Source organism: Martes martes, assembly GCF_963455335.1.
Source record: "Martes martes genome assembly, chromosome: 4".
Classification (NCBI taxonomy): Eukaryota; Metazoa; Chordata; class Mammalia; order Carnivora; family Mustelidae; genus Martes; species Martes martes.
Genome location: NC_137891.1, coordinates 95,419,108 through 95,438,285, shown reverse-complemented (window position 1 = coordinate 95,438,285; position 19,178 = coordinate 95,419,108). Strand labels below are relative to the sequence as shown.

The 19,178-nt window shown below is 43.3% G+C and overlaps 2 protein-coding genes across 5 annotated transcripts; both read right to left on the bottom strand.

Moving 5' to 3' along the window:
• Window positions 1-236: 236 nt before the first annotated feature.
• Window positions 237-5,104, bottom strand: BCL2L15 (BCL2 like 15). Its single transcript, XM_080800556.1, has 4 exons — window positions 4,888-5,104; window positions 4,458-4,579; window positions 1,681-1,905; window positions 237-1,076 (listed from the first exon to the last, which is right to left on the bottom strand). Exons 1-4 carry the CDS (start codon window positions 5,012-5,014, stop codon window positions 1,059-1,061), a joined length of 492 nt encoding a protein of 163 aa, XP_080656682.1. The 5' UTR covers window positions 5,015-5,104; the 3' UTR covers window positions 237-1,058.
• On the bottom strand, window positions 4,491-19,047 carry AP4B1 (adaptor related protein complex 4 subunit beta 1). Of its 4 annotated transcripts, XR_013966655.1 has the most exons (13): window positions 18,797-18,968; window positions 18,503-18,690; window positions 16,545-16,769; window positions 15,739-15,869; window positions 15,215-15,362; window positions 14,183-14,679; window positions 13,062-13,145; window positions 12,199-12,302; window positions 11,254-11,461; window positions 10,755-11,036; window positions 9,835-10,285; window positions 7,497-7,540; window positions 4,491-4,579 (listed from the first exon to the last, which is right to left on the bottom strand). XR_013966655.1 is itself a non-coding variant. In XM_080800555.1 (11 exons), exons 2-11 carry the CDS (start codon window positions 18,613-18,615, stop codon window positions 9,858-9,860), a joined length of 2,220 nt encoding a protein of 739 aa, XP_080656681.1. In that variant the 5' UTR covers window positions 18,616-18,690; window positions 18,826-19,047; the 3' UTR covers window positions 9,461-9,857. The 4 variants fall into 4 exon arrangements, 3 of the variants coding, with proteins under 3 accessions (XP_080656681.1, XP_080656679.1, XP_080656680.1); XM_080800555.1 differs by lacking the exons at window positions 4,491-4,579; window positions 7,497-7,540 and having other exon boundaries at window positions 9,461-10,285; window positions 18,826-19,047; XM_080800553.1 differs by lacking the exons at window positions 4,491-4,579; window positions 7,497-7,540 and having other exon boundaries at window positions 9,461-10,285; window positions 18,866-19,047.
• Window positions 19,048-19,178: the final 131 nt, after the last annotated feature.

The window sequence follows — 19,178 nt, the reverse complement described above, 5'->3', positions numbered from 1 at the left end:
GCACTTCCTGCATCATGTGGCAGTAAAAACGCACTGTTTTATCTTCTGTTGGCCTTTCTCTTAGAAGGGCAGATGAAGAAACTGCCTTTTTTTTTTTTTTTTTTTGCTTTCAACCTAAAAATGCATAAAATGATTCTGCTTTGGTGAAATTAACACAAAACTAAGGATAGGAATTTAAAAGAAAATCCTCAACTTAAAATAACAAGATTTCATACAAAGTCTTTTTTTTTTTTTTTAAGATTTTATTTATGTATTTGACAGACAGAGATCACAGGTAGGCAGAGAGGCAGGCAGAGAGAGAGAGAGAGAAGCAGGCTATCTGCCGAGCAGAGAACCCGATGTGGGGCTCGATCCCAGGACCCTGGGATCATGACCTGAGCCGAAGGCAGAGGCTTTAACCCACTGAGCCACCCAGGTGCCCCTAAAATAACAAGATTTCAACAAAAATCTCCCTTGAAGTCATTTAGACTGCAAAATAAATAGACAAGATCCTTACCAAAGGACAGGGCTCAATCTGAACTAATAGTTTACCATGTGTTCCCTTTCCCAAAATATGCCCAGCAGAGGCCTGCTCTGTTGCCTTGAAATTTCCTCCTAACAAGCCATTACTTTGTATCTGGAGGTCTTGGCTTAAATGGAACCTCCTCCAAATTCACATAAAGACAAAGTATAAAATCTCTGTAGACCTCCAAGGGCTGCTCCCAACTTTAGCAATTGGTGGAAAAGAAATTATTCAGCTAAGTCCAGTTGTGTCCAAAGGAAAGCAGCTTTGGAATTGGTTGTCTGTTTTGTTCTTTAAAGATTTTAAAAATTTTTTTATTTGACAGAGAGAGACACAGCAAGATAGCACAAGCAGGGGGAGTGGGAGTAGGGATACAGGGAGCCCGATGCAGGGCTTGATCCCAGGGTCCTGGGATCATGACCTGAGCTGAAGGGCAGACGTTTTACAACTGAGCCACCCAGGTGCCCCTGGTTGTCTGTTTTAATGGCCAGCAATCAATCCCTCGATCAAAGTGGCAGTGATGTTGAAGCTAGGAAACAGCGCCACCGCTTCGTAGTCAGCTCTCCAGGTTCTCCTAGGAAGGACAGGGAATAGCCTACAGTCAAAGGGACATCTTTATAAAGGGAGTGTCCTAAAGAAAGTACAAATAATCTGCAGACACCTCCAGGGGGTGCAGCTCTTACTGAGGCCTCTGCTGCTGCTGGAAATGAAGAGGAATGCTCAGCGAGAGCAGATGTTCTAATGATTACTAAGACATGGGCTTAGAATGCCTCCTATAGTTATCACAGCAGCAGATAGCACTGTTTGTTGTGAGATGATAGGGGATGATTCTGAATTTCTGAAGTGGGGCTGAGGCTAGTACTCTATCACCAGTATACTTAACAGGCCGTTATATATAGGAAGCGGGAATTAGCTCTACACAGGGGAGTCAACTAAAATTTTAGGCAAAATATCTCTGGAGTCCAACACCTAGAGTCCTGAGCTTCTGACTGCTCCCCTTCCCATGGGAAAAAAACAAAGCAAAACAAAACAACAAACTGCAATTTTCAGCAAAGTAGGGAGACCTGTTCTTCTACTTGGTTTCCAACTTAAAGAAAGAATCAGGCATTGGGAGTCCTGGGTATTAGTACAAAAACAGTGCAAATGCCTATCAAAGCCAGGGGCCCCGACGTACTTACCCAACCTCCCTGGCCCTGGACAAACTCTTGGATGGCATTGTTCCCACTGATCATGCTTGTCATGGAGACAACCACCTGTCTTGCCATTTCGGGAGCGATGTGGGCCACGTATTCAAGAAGCTTCACCGACACTGCCAGAAAGGCTCTCTCATAAGCTAAGCTGGAATCCTGAGCACACCAAGCCTGACTAAGACTTTTGACTGTGTCCTGAAGTGCAGGTCCTGCCTGGAGAGAGACACGGGATATCAGTGAAGTGCTGATATAAAGGTACAAGAGACTGCAGGGGCAGGCATCCAGTAGAGCAAGAGTTTCCTAGAGAATGGCAAGTGCATTGTATCTGATTGTAACTGGGGTAATCTTAAGGAGTGTTATTTTGTTATTTATTGTAATGTGTACAGAGAAAACAAAAGTAGCCCATCAAACCCATGATTTCAGATATTATTACTTAGGATGAGCAAAAAGGGCCAAAAGTAAAAAGTGATTTGAAAGAAAGATATTAAGCACACAATAGTACAGCTGGTTGAGTTGTAGAGGTATTACTTGAATGATTGAAGTCTGTGAAATTCTAAAGTTAAAAAAAAAAAATTGTTTTTCCTCCTTCTCTTTCCTTCCCCTCAGAACTGATCCAAAAGTCATTAGGTGGGGCCAAGCAATATCTACTGTGGTATAGTATAGGGGGACCCTTGGTAGTCAGAGCAGTTGTCAGAACCCAAATAAGCTGAAGAGGGCATCCACATATGTACCCAGATCTTGGTTTCCAAATATCATTCTCCATTTAAAGATACCAGAGCTTCCTGGAAAAAGGCTGATTGTAGGCTGGGGCTTGGAAAATACAAAAGAGCTGTCAGAAATTAAGGAAGTACTCACAGAATGACAGGGACGTACTAAAAAGACACAGTCCAGATGGTGAGGACACCCACTGGTCAAAGTTAGGACAATTTGAGCATCCAAATAATAATGATAGTAACAGGTTATAACCCTTGAATAACACAGGAATTCATGAGTCCATGTTGATATAAAAAAAAATGAATAGATTGAAATGTTGATGAGATAGGGGATATTTACATAGTTTCAAAGTACCTCCACAACACTTAACTATATTAAACCACAGATATTAACTACAGTGGAGAAGCCTTGCAGACACTATCCTAAGTGACTGAAGTTAACATCAATAATGGGACAAATTAAAATTTGTGCCACTTAAAAGGTGCAATGAGAAGAACACAGCAACCCTTCTGTGACCTTCCTACCAAAAGTACATACCCTGAATCCACTCAAGAGGAAACATGAAACAAACCCAAGTTTTAAAGGACATTCTACAAAATGACTGACCCATAATTTTCAAGCACCAAGATCATGAAAAATCAAGGAAAGACCAAGGACAATTCCAAACTGAAGGGGACTAAAGAGACAGGACAACTATGCAGAATCTGACTCTGGCCTAGATCTTTTTGTTGTATGTGACATCACTGGGACAACTGGCCAAACTTGAATGGGATCTGAGGACAAGATAATAATGTGTCAGTGCTGATTTCCTGGTCTTGATGTGGTTATATAAAAGAAGGGCCTTTTTTGAAGGAAATGTGAAAGTATTAGGGGATGATGGAACATTTCATCAACTACCTACTCTCAGATGATTCAAGAGGGAAATTCTTTGTACAACTAATTATGTGCAACTTTCCTATGAATTTGGAAGTTCCAAAAAAGATTTTTTTTTTAAATTAAAAAACAAAAGTAAATTCAGCTCTTGGCTACCCAGGAAAGTTTCAGGGCAAGCAATTAGGAGTAATAAGTCCAGTTCTGTCTGAATGGGTGTACCATCCAAACTATATTTCATAAGAAGAATAAAGCATAATGGTGAAGAGTGTGGTTCTGGAATCAGTCTGGGTTAAAATCCTAACTTTAACACTCACTCAGTAACCTAATTTCTTGTTTCCCTCTTCCTCAGTTTCCTTATCTGCTTAAATGGATAGCGAGTCAGGAAAATATGTATGGAGGGTCTCCTGTATAGGAGGTACTATGCTGGGTTGTGTGAAGACTGCAGTGAACAAAGAGGTCAGATTTTGGCTCTCACGGCATTCCACAAACAGGAGGGGAGGTTGCACTGTGAGTTTCAGTTCCTATAATACCCCAGGGAGTGGTGGAAGATTTAAATGAGATAGTAAGTGCAAAGCGTTTGGAATACTGTCTGGCACCTGTTAAGTTTGTATTACCTGCCATTATTGATAACAATCAGCAACATCTTCTAGAATGTTGCCTGTGGTCTTTACATCTAATGCAGCATCCAAGTGCCACTGCTAGTAATCAGCATTCTGATGAAAAGCCAGATATGCCCTAGGTGGCTGCTGTCAGTACTCATTACAACTTACTTGAGGACTGCCTGCCTTTCCAGTACATAATTTCATTGCTGGACCTTGGGTTGGGGGAAGGGAAGACACCCACTCCCAGCCAAATAAATATTAAACAGGTGCATAAAAGAATAAAGTGCTTTACCAAGAACAAAGTGCTACATATGTGCTCCGTGTCACATAAGCACAGCTCTGCTGAGAAATAAATGGGAACAATCTGAAGGCTGACCAGCCCTTGCCAGAAGATTTTCCTTTCAATACCGCTTAGTCCTTTGATTAACTCCTGAAGAAATAGCAACTGGAGAATTCCTGCTGTGTCTCCTTGGATGAACATAAGCCCCCAAATCTTTTGCAGGACATTTCTAATTATAGTCATACAAGAGTGGTAAGAAAGGAGCATCTGGAACAGAAAAACAGCAGCAACTTTACCTGTCCACGACTGGTTTCTTCAATGACATTTTTGGCAGAAGCTTCCAATTCTCCATTGAACTGGTCACCCAACATCCGAAGGCGACCAGCAATGATAGCCACATCAAAAGAGCAAGGCTCTCCTAAGATGGAGGAACACATTCACATGTGTTATACAACTCGAAGGAACAGCCAGTCCCAGGAATCCGGGCAATGGAGAACACTGTCTAGACTTTCAAACAATTGTGGCATCGATCTCTCCCGAGAGCACCTTCAATATCCTTTCAACCCCATAGTCAGAAAATCTCCCTTCACTGAGAATATCTTTCCCTTCCATGGAAACTACTGATTTTCAGGTATTGCTGAAAGCTTAGTTCGCCTTTTGAAACTTAGGAGGCAATAAGAAAGCTCTTATTGACCCACAATCAGCACGTCAGGCCAGGAGCCTTACCTGAATCTGGTTCATCTCCACAACATAAGTTCCGGTTAGCAACCTGCACTGGAGTGCCTAAGAAGTCTGTGAGTAAAGTGTTCAAGATGCATTCTGTTTGCTCCTCAAAAGTTTGGGGCCTCTTCATTTTAGAAGACAAAACAAGCAGGTTTCAGCTCAGCAGGAAGTCAGAACTGCTGGTAAACTAGAAGTATCGACCTCTGTTCTTTGTAAAGTCTCCTAATGGGACATGTAGTCCTGGAGCGTGTCCTACCACTTTTTTTTCAAAACTAGCTGTCAGAAACATGGGACTTCTCTGAAGAGCTCACCTACACAAATTGGGGAGACTTTTCGAAAACTTTCAGTTCCTTTTCTCAGAACCACACCCTAGCCAGTACTTAAGATTAATGAATAACTTTTATTGTTAGCCAATTTAGAACTGAAATAGAGTTGAGGAAGAGTTTCTTGGGCAATTTCATTTAGAAATACTTCCTGTTAGGTTCTGAGTCTGGTGTTACTTAAAGAAAGAAAGTTTCAAAGTTATAATAGAACAGCATTCAACTTCTGATAGGCGACATTTATTTGCCATATTCAGACGTTTTGTGTACTGAGTGTCTATGGGTAAGGAACTATGCCTGGCACTACAAATAACACAGGAAAATGACACAGACACAATTCCTGTCCTCACGGAGCTTACGCTTTTGCATGCACAGCCGAAATTACATGATTAATCCAAGTTGGTCCGAAGGTTGTGGGTTATTGTTAAGCTGTTTACATGATTAATCCATAATTTCTTGTGCTTATTGAGATAGTGTATGATTACATTGTGCAATGGGGAATCAGACCTAGGGGGTTAGGAAGGCTTCGTTGGAGTTATTAACATCTGAGATGAGCTCTGAAGTACAAGGAGGGATTATGAGGCAAAGAGGAGAAATAAAGCCATTCCAGGTGGGACTAGGATATATAGAAGTTGAGAAGGTGGGAGAAAAAAACTTGGGCATTTGAGGAATTAAGAATGGGGATAATACAAAGTATTTCACAAGGAAATTACATGAGGATTAAGTAAGATAATGTTATGTGGGATGATCCAGCAGTTTCGGACATGTAGTAAGTGTTAAATGTCTTTCCTGTTAGCCCAAGGCCTGAGGACCAGGATGAAAGGAATCTGGGATTCGTTCTCCAACAGAATTAAGTAAGATTCTTCTAACAGGGGTTAGACTCCATCACTGTTTTTATGAGATCTCCTGACTGACACTTACCCACAGTGGCTGCCTTCTTAATGAAGCCACACCTAAGTCTGGGATTTGGGTGTCAACACTCAAACTTATCAGCTCTTCCAGGGTATTCTGACCTGGTGAGCTGATAAGGAATTCAAGCATAAGCAGTAAGTCAGTTGTTCAGAACAAAAGTCCTACTTGCAAAATAAAAAGAGCCAATCTTCTGTTTTCTATTCTGTTCTAAAAACAAATGATCATAAACTGCTTTTGGATGAGAAACAGAAATTACATAAAGGGCCGTTTTCATTTGTCATCTATCACTAGGGCTGAAACCAGGTTCTGCTGAGTAAGCTTCAGACCTGACATAGGAAGATCCTTCTGAGAGAATTCTGAGCCATCACGCTTTCACACTAGAGTGGGTTACTAAAAATTTAAGGATTTTAACAAATTAATTTGACATGTTCCCCAAGTGCATACAAAAAAAAAAAAAAAGAAAGGTTTATAAGATACCATCCAGCTGGTGTTAAATACCCAAGGTAAGTGGCATCAGTAAGTGGCAGCATAGAAATTTAAAACCAAGCCCATCCTACCTCAAATAATAAACATTTTCCCACAGTAATTTGTTTCACAGCTGATGTGCTTACGGGCAAATGCCATCTTCGGAATCTAATCTTTGCGTTATCTTACCTATCCTTTGCATTATCTTGTAGAATCAATGTTGTAAGGCTAAGGAAAGGAGTATATCTTCTCCTGGGCAATATGGGGTAGTTTCCTCCTTTGTGTATTTCTTCTGGAGCCTTCATTATAGCGTCTTCCTGAACCACCCCATTCCTTCTTCCACAGCTCATATCCCCTTCACTCTTGCAGTTCAAGTACTATCTCCCAGGTAGTACCAAAAAATGAGGCCACAGTGTTTTCACCATCACTTGCTTCTTTTGCTACCCTGGCCATAATTTACATTCCTCTCTCCAAAGCCTCATCACCTTTTTTCATTGGCTCAAAGTCTAGGGTCTTGTCATCTGCCCCCCAGGTCTGCCTGTGAATGAGGATCCTTGGGTACTGCTCCTCTCAATGTGTAAATCTCTAACTGAGAAAATAAGTTCTTTGTCTCCCCTCCCCCAAACACCCAATATATGAGAAAGGGATAGAATAATGGTTACAGAACTCCCATTCAAAAAGGGGTATGGGGGAAATGGAGGCATTTAACAGCCACTAGTCCATGGCAGTAAGATTATGGTCAGAAACTACACAAATGATTGCCTCTGCAAAGTTTTAAAGCACCATGGTCATCAGTGGGCACCCATTCATTACATGTGTCACATACTATTTCCTAACCCAGACATTAGAAAGTCATTTTTCTAAAAGCACAATATCAACTACCCTCAAGGATTTTAAAAATATGCATCTACTTACATCACATCATCAAACCATATGTCTGCCAAGGCTAGAGAGAGCTCCTAGGGAGAAGAAATATAATTAACTTCATGGTATACGTAAGCTTTAGTCATTTTGCTTATAAATTAGCAAAACCAGGCTACAGTTAAAAGAAATCATTTCCTCCTTCAGATCATTTTAAAAGTACACTTTTCAAAAGCAACAGTCTCAAATTTGGCTATGCCCCATACATTATAGATAAACAACCAAGTAGGACTTAATCTTTTAAAAGCTCCAATAACTGGGATCATTTTAGTAACATTTGTTCAATTATTGAGCCATTCCTAATTTTCTTTAGATCAACACTTCAATTATAGTCTTTAATTTTTAAAGAAGTAAATAATTTTACTTAATCTCTACCATTTATATCCTGTTCCTTTATAACGCTGTAAATTGGCAGCACTTTACACTTCCATTTTATTTCTTTTAGTATGTAATTAAACAGTCATGGTTTAACCAAACTATGGAAAAGGCAATTCTGAAACCGTTCTGATCTCTCTACATGTAATCGTGGGAACCCATGATCTAGATTCTTCTCAGTGGGGGAGCAATTTTGTCCCACCAAGGCACCTTTGGCAATGTCTGGGCATTTTTGTTACCACTGGGGGTTCTATTGGCATCTAGTGGGTATAAGCCAAAGATGCTGCTAATAATCATTCTACAGACCACAGGAAAACCCTCCATACAATCATCTGGACCCAATGTTAGTAATGCTGCTTTTGAGAAACCCTAGTCTAGATGGACTTCCACTATTGTTTGGTTGATACAATATAACAAAACACACTTCAAACACCAATCCCAAAACACCATCAGAATCTAATTACTGACAGCCATTCATTTGGTAAATATTTACTGAGTCATCATTATATGGCAGACTGTGGAGATGGAAGGAAATTGTCCAGGGGGGGAAAACAACGCACAAAATCCAGGCCCTTGCCAGAAAAATCAATATTGTCTGTTACTTACTCTTATTAAGAGCCTAGTTGAGAGAAGTGATGGCTGAAAAACTTAAAGGTATGCAGTCCATTTATGTATCTACGTGGTAGAAGTCCTTGAATTAAGCTAGATATTTAGATTGTGTTATCTTAAGTCCCTGAAGAAATGCGCTAAGGTCCATGTTAAAGTCGTGCTCTCTGCTTTCACTGAAGAACACCGTAAGTGATGAGAAACTCATTACTGACTTCCCATAAGAATCTTGTACTTTTCCCTGTGTCACCTATGTGAAACTACATGTAAATTTCTTTTAGAAATTAATATTGGAAGGTTTCTTCCTCTCTAATGAGGACTTTATATCTATTTCTCTTCACTCAGCCAAATCACTTAGAGCTAAATTTGAGGCTCAACTGTACCAATTATGTCGGCCCTTAAGCCTGAACATTTGTGTACTTCCCCATCCCTAACTAAGCTGGTCTGAGATGGTATTTTCATCTTCCCTGTTGTGGATCCTCTGGTTATTTATACTTTACTATTTATACTTTAAACCATCCTATGGCATCTGCTCTCACCATAAGTTGCCTCAGTTAATGTAGAAAATGTGGGCAGGTATGAATAAAACTGAAAGCAAGGAAGAGTGACGGAAAACAATTACAACTGTCCTGCTAGACACACGCACTGGAGGCCGTGACAGCCTGACAGAACCTGTAATGAAAGCAACAAGGGTCACAGAAAACTTCCTGCAAGAGCTCGTGACTGAGCAGAACGCTGAGACAGGGACTAGATGTTACCTAAAGAAAGAAGATATGAGGGCGAGGAAACGTTCTAGCCAAGCAATAAAAGCAGGAGCAAAGCACAGAGGTGAGAGAGAGCCTTGTGCATTCAAGGAATGCCAAGTCGTTTGCCGATGCAAGAACAGGGCGTTCGGGCAAGTGGTGAGACAGGACACTGAAGAGTTACTTCTGATGCTGCACTAAAGACTTTGGACTCTGGCCTTGAAAAGCATGATTAGAAACAGGAGACCAGTGAGGAATTTATTGCAGTAATACAGGGAAGAAAAGATGATCCCCACAAATGATGACTTTATCAGTTTCCATAAACATCAGGCATCTTTAGTAAAACAATCCCTGTAATGGATTAGAAAAGAATCCAAATCCTATCCTCAGTCCCTCCCCATCCCCTCACCAACATTAACCTTTCGACATCACCTAGAAAATGGGGTCATTCACCTATAGGTATGAGAGGAATAAGTCAATAGTCTTTGGACAAAAACATAAAAATCCTGATTCTGAGATTGTCCATTCTCCTTTGTATTTGATAGCATCTGGATTTAAAAGCAAATTCTAATAAAAAAACTAGGAATTCTGATAGCTACTCATCTCACCTAGGACAAGCAGCAAGAATCTGTTATGATTTTATGTCTCCAATTGTTCCAAGCACAGTTTCTAATACAGAAATAAAACTATTCAGTGTCTCAGTCCTTGGCTCGTTTTGTTTCACAGAGATCTGCATTTCGGAGTTCTCGGGCTCCAAGAGCAGTTCTGTTAAGAACAGGCAGCCAGTGTCATCCTGGGCACTGAGGTAGGCTTTCCATGGCTGAGCCCCAGCCCTGCTCATTGCGATGGTCTGGATGTTCACTACTTGTAGGGCCATCTGGAGGGTGTCGGGATGGAGGGCTCCCTGCCAAGGGAACACCTGCTGATGAGCAACTTTCAGGCTAAACCAAGTTTTCTCAAAATACTCAGCAGTCAGCTGGCAATTGGGGACTAGCATGAGGGCTCCAGAATCAGGAAGTTCCTGAACCGTCTCCTTGCTCTCTTCAGGAATCAGGGGACCTGAAAGAGTTAGAAAGCTTGTGTAAGAGATCTTTTAAATCTATACCAACTGTGTTTTTTTGAAAAAGATTTTATTTATTTGAGAGAGACCACACGAGCAGGGGGGTGTTGGGGGGTGGGGTTGTGGGCAGCAGAGGGAGAAACAGGCTCTCCACTGAGCAGGGAACCCTAAGTGGGGCTGGATCCCAGGATCCTGGGATCATGACCTGAGCAGAAGGCAGATGCTTAACGACTGAACCACCCAGGTGCCCCTAAACTATGTTTTTTAAATCCAGATTTCCATAAGTACACAGTGTGACTTTTATCTTTGGACAAATGGTTGAAATAGCCAATGAGGAACTTCTTTCTTGCTCACGACGACTTCAAATTCAGGCCATAGTCTGAGCTGTAGCTAGGGTACTCTACTTCCTACCAGCCATTGCAAAAGGTAAAGATTTTTCACAAGATGTAAAGTAAGGACTATTTCTACCTGAAGTGGCAAAGGATGCAGCGTTAGGAAGCTCTGGGCCCCGACGTTCTGGCCCCTGGTATTTAGAGATGGTTGCCCAGCGGGCTTTGCCGTAGACTGGCACCAGCGTGTTGAAGTCTGAGGCCCAGCTATTCACAGGTCTTTCTGCCTGATCCTCCAAAAGTCCAAGAGAAGGGTCAGATTTAGGACTACAAAGGATCTGCTTCACTCCATCAATGCCAGCTAAGAGAAGGCGGTAATAGAAGAGGCCGCGGTCTCGTACTGCCATATCCTTTTCTTCCTCTGAGGTAAGACAAAGACTGAGTTAATTACAAACAAAACCAAAACACTCCTTCTACCCTGTGCCAACCGGAATGGGGGAAAAAAGAAAGGAGGGAGGAAATCTTAGAGAACATTAACGTGGTTTCTTGGGTCCCCAGTGTGACTCACCAAACAATGTCAGCTGTCAGAATGTTTCCTATCTGACATGGCAAGTACAATTTCCTTCTGGAGAACCTACCAATGCAGTAATGTAACAGACGCCCCAGCATGTCCTGACACTCGGCAGGCCGGGAGAGGAAAAGGCGCAGCAGTGCAGTGAGTAGCTCCATCTTCACAGCTGGAAAAGTCTCTGACTTCACATTCTCCACAAAGTCTTCCAACACATACGGAGCATTGGGGATTCTCTCCCCATGGACACCAAGGAGCCAAATAAGCGCCTGTTTCCCCTGAGGAATGAAGAAGTGAGAGCAGGTCCTTGCCATTTGACTGTCCCAAACACAGTTACAGGTTTTGTTCCCCACCACGTCAGCAGAAAAGGGTATAATCTTTTATTTACTTCAATTTGCATTGTTATCGATCCCCCACACCCCGAATGCACACTCTACAACAAATAGGAATAAAATGTCACTACACAAAAGGAGACTCAAGACTCCCAGAGCCTGCGTTGGTTATGTAATAAGGCTTCCTCAGTGTGGGGGCCTCTGCCCCAGTCTGGGGTTTAATATGTCAGTGGAAGCTATTGAAAGAGTGCTCTAAACCACTTCATGAAGATGGTAATTAACCTAGAGTGCAAATTGGAGACCTCTGGGAAGCTTCTTAAAAATCTATGTGTCTAGGCCCAGCACTCCTGAGTATTTAAGTTGGCAGACCTGCAGTGAAACCCAAATATCCACAAATGATTCTGATTCTCATTACAGCTGAACACTACATGGTCTAAATCTCTGGCTCAACACTGTTCAAGAAAACAATTATATCAAAGCATTCGTAGCAAAAATCATAGACAAATCTCATATTTTTATCACTTCTACCCTAACTATACCCAAAGAGAATCTGAGGTGGCAATCAATTCTAAGAATTTCCATATTCAGACACCGAGTAGAAAAAAGAATTAGGCTCTATTTCACAGAGCAGGGTCCCAACAATTTCCCCTCTGCCTGGAGATAAAAGAGTATTTGCCATCTACCTCACTGTCTTGAATGTTCTCCTCGCAGCCGGGCAGAGCCTGACACACAGCTTCCGTACACTGAGGACACAACCAAACCAGGTCTCGGAAAGTTTGCACCACCACTACAACACAGCTCAGGATACAAGAGCATAGGATTAGAGGCTCCACACAGGAAGGAATTTTAAGAGAAGTCATATATTCAGACTAGACTGCTACATGAATTTCTGTAAAATGGGTGTCAGAGGGGTGGTCAATGATTTTCTGAGAAATGTCTGACACGGGCAATAATTTCTTAAATTGGTGTTGTTCTTATCGGATTGGCCATGAGGATCAAGGAGCTCATATATGCAAAAGCACATGGTAAAATGTAAAGCAAATGTGAGGTCATGTTATTGCTGAATGATATTTGGAAGAGAGTTTAAATGGAGCCACCATGGATGGAACTAGGGTGAGGCAAATGAGGCACTGGGGGTGTAAAATTGAAGACATGCGTGGTTAGCATTTGCTCGAGCCTGAGAGTGAGTGCCTCTTTAAATTCTTGCATCCTGGGCACTTTGCTTGCCTCACCCTAGTCCCAGCCCTGGAAGCCACTGCTGCCATAAAGCAAAAACAGGGGTGAGGGTGGGGAGTTAACAAGCCTGGGCATTCTGGTAGCCTTCATTATCTACAAAACAGCCTTGCAGAGTTATGGCAACCTGAAGACCCTCTCCGTCAGATCTACAGACCCTTCTCTGACGGGTCTGCTTCTCTGACGGCAGCACATGAGGATGTAAAGAAAAGCTTAAATCTCTGTTACACAACGATAATTGTTTTTTTAGCAACTGCTACAGGGCAGGCATTTGTCAAAAAAAAAAAAAGCCCAAAGGGTAGCCAGCCATTACCTGTGGTAATGTGCTCTTGCCGAAGCCCCAGCAACTCTGTTAGAATCTGCACACACTGGTCTGTGTAGGTCCTGGCAATCCCACCTACAGGAGAACAGAAAGCAGAGAAAAGTGGTAAGTCAAATCCTAGCACCTCATTTTAAAAAAACTTGTCACCAGTCAAAGACAAAGAAGAGCGACAAAATCTTAAAAAACAACAACCACTACCAAAAAAAAACACCCCTTGCTTGATGAAGTAACAACCTAAGTTTCCTATGTTTGGTAAAGGTGAATCTTTCCATTGAACAAGGCTGAAAACCTTCAGCAACAAAGGTATGTGCCTGGCAGCCAGATACGAGGCCTCGAGGCATTGTGGGCTTTAGAGCACCTCACAGGAATGGCCCTGCGGGGCGAACACCTGGCCACAGGAGCTCTGCTCTCCTCTTTGTTCGTTCTTCCTGCCCCTGAAAATATTCATTCTTCATTCTAACATAAGGGTTCCTTCTCCTCTTCCACTTGGAGTCCTCCAACAAAACATAGCTCCCTGGCTGCTTTCATTTTGTGACTCAGTCTGGCCTTCTGAATTCCAGACAAATATGAAAAAGCCTGTAAGATTTAGGATTTATTGTGTTGGTCTGTACTCAGCACAATGCATAGCCCATAGTAGAAGCTCAATAAACAACTGGCCAGTTGACAGAGGACTTTGAGTCTGGAAAGCTGGGTTCTGACCCCGGGTCAGGAACCACATGACCTTCTGGCCATTTAATAACCTTTTTGTTTCTGAGTTTCTTCATCTCTAAAATGACGTGATAACACTTGCCTACTTTTCCTGACTGCCTCCCAAGACTGTGCTAAGATGATATACGGGAAAGCATCCTGGATAGTACCCAAGAAAAGGCCATATAAATTTTAAGTACTCTAGTTTGAGTTACCTGTATTCTCTATCCTAGGAGATAAGGCAACACCAGTGTTGCCAAAAAAAACCCCTCCCTCCCCACTTCTGTCTGTGGCCATTGACCTCACAGTAATTTGTTGCATGGTAATTTGTCTCTGATGCGAGATTCGTTCCCTTTTGGTCTCCGTGATTCCACAGGTTTCTGGTTAGTCGAAGGTCTCCAAAAGGAAAAGCAGCAGACTCCTACCTATGGCAAAGATGGCGGCCTGGGCAAAGTCAGCTGACACGTCAGTACAGTACCCTCGGAGCTCCTCTAGCACCTGCTGTACGTTCTCATCATTCACCAGCTCGCACAGCACCTCCACCTTCTGCAGCTTGATGTAGTGGGGCTCCGAGTAGGAGCAAAAAAACTTTTTGTAGTGGCTGCTAAAGTGCCCGGGCAAACTGTGCAAGATCTGACGCACATGACACAGGGCAGCAAAACAGAGCTCTCGGCTCTCCGAAGAACAGGCAGCCAGCAGAGGGCCCTTGACTTGCACAAGCACATCCGTCTGTACATGGGGGAATTTTTTTGCCAAGATGAGAAAGAGCTTTGTGGCTCCCATCACCACACCGGGGCTACTGCTCTTGAGAAAGCTATCTAGCAGATTGAGAATGTCAAACAGCTCCTCCTCACTGCGGGGTTGATAGCGTAGCAGGAAGTTCAATACTTCAGCCTGGCCCCACTGGTCCAGTTTTGGCATTCTATCCAAAAAAGAAAAGAAGAGTGTTAAAATTATGACCATCTGCATGCAAATGTCATGTCATCAGTCATCTGTTCATCATAACAAGGAGAGAATTCTTGAAAACGGGCTGTGCCATAATAGAATTATTCTTTTTCATGTGCTATTTAAAGTTTACACAAAATTGGCTTTTAATTCCGAGATGAGTTTATACTACAAATTCTCATCATCTAAGGCCAAGGACCATGATCACTGGACTTAGATCCAGAGTCTTTACAGTTTAAGACAGTATAAAATCGCTTAGTTTAGGGGACATAATGATTGTAGGGGAGGACAGAACCTATTTCCAAGGGATATTTCTGCCATCTCTCTATACCACCAAAAGAAACTAAGACAAATAAAAGAAATCCTCTCAGTGATATATGAGGAAGTTAATAGTTATGGTTAACTTTACTACTCTACAGAAGTTGTTCAAAATGTCTCCTTGATTCAACATGTCATGATCCCACTAGGATGCAGATCTCATCATAACAAAGAGAGCACCGAGGCATCCAAACCGATTTAAGAGATGGTGGGCGATGGGCTTGTTGATGACAACGCCTCCTTCCTGTTTCAGAATTTCCTCTAGAGACCTCAGGCAGTTCACAACCACAATTGGATCCTGGTCACGCAGCAAACTGTATAATTCATTTACCAGAGCACCGTCTATAAAAGAGCACAAAGATCTCAGATAAAGAACAGCTTCAGTGTCTCAGGAAGAGAGCCAGAGTACTAGCTCCAGGCAGACAAAGCTGAACTTCTCTGCTACAAAAATAACAAAGGCAATAATAAAGTGCAAGGCAAAAAATTGCCATCTGCAGACTGTTCTAAGTAGCTAACGTGATGGATCTCACCTGGGCCCCAGAGAAAAGGCTTCTGTGATCTCAAAAAATACCAAACCGGCCTTTCTACTTAAAGAGACAAGTAAAGAAGTAAGGCCACATTACTATTTTCTAACAAAGTCACGTCATCTTTTACAAAGTCATACATGTAACTGAGGCAAAAATAAATACTGGTTATGACAGATCACACTGAAACTTACCCACTTCAGAGTCTCCATGAAGATTATGCATCTTGGCACAACCAAGAACTGCCACCCTCCTGACATACGAAGCTTTATCTCGCAGACCACTGAGAATGGGCTGTTGGATATATTCCTGCACACCAGGCATCCTAAGCAACACATACTGGAGTCAGCCAGATCCTGAAATGCTAGCTTTGATGGAACTCAGCCCCTATTCACTTAACAGAAAGTTTAGTTAGATGTTTGAATGTACAACTATCACATCATAAAGAATTAGGGAGGGGCGTCTGGGTGGCTCAGTTGTTAAGCTTCTGCCTTTGGTGCAGGTCGCAGGTCGTGATCCCTGGGTCCTAGGATTGGGCTCTGCATCGGGCTCCCTGCTGGGCAGGAAGCCTGCTTCTCCCTCTCTCACTCCCCCTGCTTGTGTTCCTACTCTCAATCGCTCTCTCTGTCAAAAAGAATAAAGAATTAGGGAAAGCCACTGCTAAACTTAAAAAGTCACAGTTGACTTTTCATCTGGAATACTACTACAAGGGCAGCAAAAATACATTATCTACATAATTGTTTAGAAATCATTAACCAAACCCAAGAACTATTTCAGCGAGAGTGAGGATGGTAAATTCCCTTGAATGTAACATATGACATTTAATATAATATGACATAGTTTTTTAAGCCTAAGCAATGGCTGAAAACTTGGGTTCAAGTTACAAGCGCATTTTCTCTAGTATTAAGAAGCTCAAATAGATTATCACCGTTGAAAACCCTGCCCATGGTCTCCTGAATCCATCAGCCACTGATAAATAGTCAGGGAAGAGGGTACTCACCTGAGACTACACATGCTTCGTAGTGCCAGCCCTCGCACCATAGGATTGGGGTCCGAACAGTCTTTGCACAGCGTATTAATGGCCAAGAGAGCCAGATCTGGTTTCAGGGGGGCATATGTACACATGTAAAGATAAACCAGCTTCTTCTGAACAATATCTACGGTGGCACTGGCCTTCACCATTTCCATGAAAACACCAGACATGTCCAAGCCCTGAGTCATGTGCCTGAAACCAACACACACAGCAGAAGTAAAATACATAATCCACAGCCTACAATGAAAGATATTTTATCTATACACATCCTGGTTATCCAACTAGATTGTGAAGGAAGCAACCAAGTCTATCTTGTCTATTATATTGCACAATACTTCACACCATGGACCTATAATAAACATTCTTCTACGCATTTAACAAACATTTATTGAATTCCTGGTACATTCCAGTCTAATTCAGCTTCTACATTCCAGGGATACGTTCTGGGACATAAACTTGAAGAGGGCCTGGTCTCAGATCTTCAGGAGCTCGAAGTATAACTAAGGAGCAAGACAAAAACACCACTAAATACAGTACAATAAGTAAATATTAAAATAGGTAAGTATTAAAACTGAAGTTATAAACAAGGTTGGGGCACCTGGGTAGCTCAGTTGGTTAAGCATCTGACTCTTGGTTCCAGCTCAGGTCATGATCTCAGGGTTGTGAATTCAAGCTCCACATCAGTTCTGAGCTCAGCAGGGGGTCTGCTTAAGATTCTCTCTCTACCTCTCCCCCCTCCAAATAATAAATAAATCTTAAAATAAAAAAAAGAAGTAATAGACAAAGTAAAGTGGGGATCCAGAAGTCTAATACTGACAAGAAATCATAAAACACTTCCAAGAGGAAGTAACACTTTAGTTGAATGAGCTGGAATTTTCCAGGCAGGTGTAGTAGTAAATAAAATACGTTACACATACATAAAACACGTAACACATGCTATGAGACATGTAGACATCAGCAAGAATGCTACGTTCTTTGAGAGTCTGCAAGTAGTTGTGTTAGGGTGTTCTTTGGGTGCTAGGATAAGAAGTTTGGATTTCATTCTGTAGATCCGTTTCTCAAGCTGTGGTCTCCTACAGGAATCAGATGGGATGTCTGTTTAAAATGCATATTCCTGGGTTCCATCCCACCCGACTGAAAGCAGCATTATTGGATTGGATGAAAATTGTGTGTGTGTGTGTGTGTGTGTGTGTGTATATATATATATATATATATTTTTTTTTTTTTTTAAGCATCCCAAGGGACTTTTGTGCATACTAACATTTGTGATCCACAACTGCAGCCAAGAGTTATACATTCAAATTCATGTTAGGAAACTTCGGAGTAAAATGAGGAGGCAAGGTGATCTACTAGGAAACCACTTCAATAGCTTTGGTAATAAAACCAGAACAGCGGTGCCAACAAAAAAGAAATGCATAGACATTTTCTTGGGGGAAAAAAAAGAGGATGGATATTTAGAACTACATATCCATACCATCTGACTTGAGAAGTGAAAACCAGGCGTCATCAGGACTGACTCCCTCCCTTGGTCAGCAGGATGGTGACATTCCTCAACCCAAATATAAGCGGAAGAGCAGGTTTGGGGAGAGGGGAAGGATGCAGGTGCTACTTTGCATGTCTTTGAAGAAACATCCACATGGGAATGCCCAGCAGGCAGTAGGGTATGTGGGTTTGAAGATACAAAAGACTTTCTGTACTAGACTCTATAGATCTGGGAGTCAGCAGTCTAAGTTCAAGACATGGGTGTAACCACCCTGCTGAGTAAACGAAGTCAAGCCAGTGCCACAGGGGAGGCTGCCGTGGCCATCCAGAGAAGCGGGAAGACCGAATCACACCCTGCTCTGGGTTCATTCACACTTTCCGAGCGGCCAGGGGTGGGGGCCCGGAAGGGGGCCGCCGCTGGGAGTGCGGGCGGTAGCTGATACCTAATCACTCGCTGGATGACATTCCGGTAGCGCAGCCTATCCGCCTGAACGTGAGGGTTACACAGAGCCTTCTTGAGCTCCTTCACCACGTCCTCGGAGCCAAGGTACGGCATCTTCAACAGTCACCGGGCAGCCCCCACAGAACCCCTAGGTAACTCGCGGGCTCCTCCTAGCCCTGACGTGGGAACCTGGGTAAAGCAAATGTCAGTCAGCGAGGAGACCACAGGCGTGACCTCACCCCCGCCCCGGCTTCCCCCGGGGCCGCAGCCCAGGCCCCAGCACTCTCGCACCAACCCTCTCCGCGCCCCGGCGAGCCCCGGGACCTGCAGGCCGGCTCGCTCCGCCCGAGACTGCTCCCGCTACCTCGAGGCCCTCCGCCCCATTTCCAGCCCTGCCGCCGGAGGACCGCGGACCCCTCCCTCGCCAGTTCCAGCCCTCCGTGCGCCTCCGCGCGGCTGCCCGCCCGGACAGGCCCAATCGAGCTTTCTGCGGAAGTCCCGCCTCCTCCGGGCCGCCCGCGCACGCCGGCTGCCACTCACCTTCTCGCGGCGAGCGCCGAGCGCCGCCCGGACGCCGACCTTAGGGCGCCCTTCCCCCGCCTCCCACCTCCCGGCGCAGCCGCGCGGCTCCCTCTGGTGGAGGCGCGGCGGGCCCTCGGAAATCCGCTGCTTCGGCC

Bases quoted from the DNA above. Each gene is read 5' to 3' on its own strand.
- BCL2L15 (XM_080800556.1), bottom strand. From the start codon at position 5,014: ATGAAGAGGCCCCAAACTTTTGAGGAGCAAACAGAATGCATCTTGAAC. The intron at 4,580-4,887 runs GTAAGGCTCCTG...CCTCCATCTTAG, and splicing joins TGGAGATGAACCAGATTCAG to GAGAGCCTTGCTCTTTTGAT. The intron at 1,906-4,457 runs GTAAAGTTGCTG...GTCTCTCTCCAG, and splicing joins AAGAAACCAGTCGTGGACAG to GCAGGACCTGCACTTCAGGA.
- AP4B1 (XM_080800555.1), bottom strand. From the start codon at position 18,615: ATGCCGTACCTTGGCTCCGAGGACGTGGTGAAGGAGCTCAAGAAGGCT. The intron at 15,870-16,544 runs GTGAGTACCCTC...TGTGTTGCTTAG, and splicing joins CGAAGCATGTGTAGTCTCAG to GATGCCTGGTGTGCAGGAAT. The intron at 11,462-12,198 runs GTAGATGGCAAA...TTCATTCCTCAG, and splicing joins AGAACATTCAAGACAGTGAG to GGGAAACAGGCGCTTATTTG.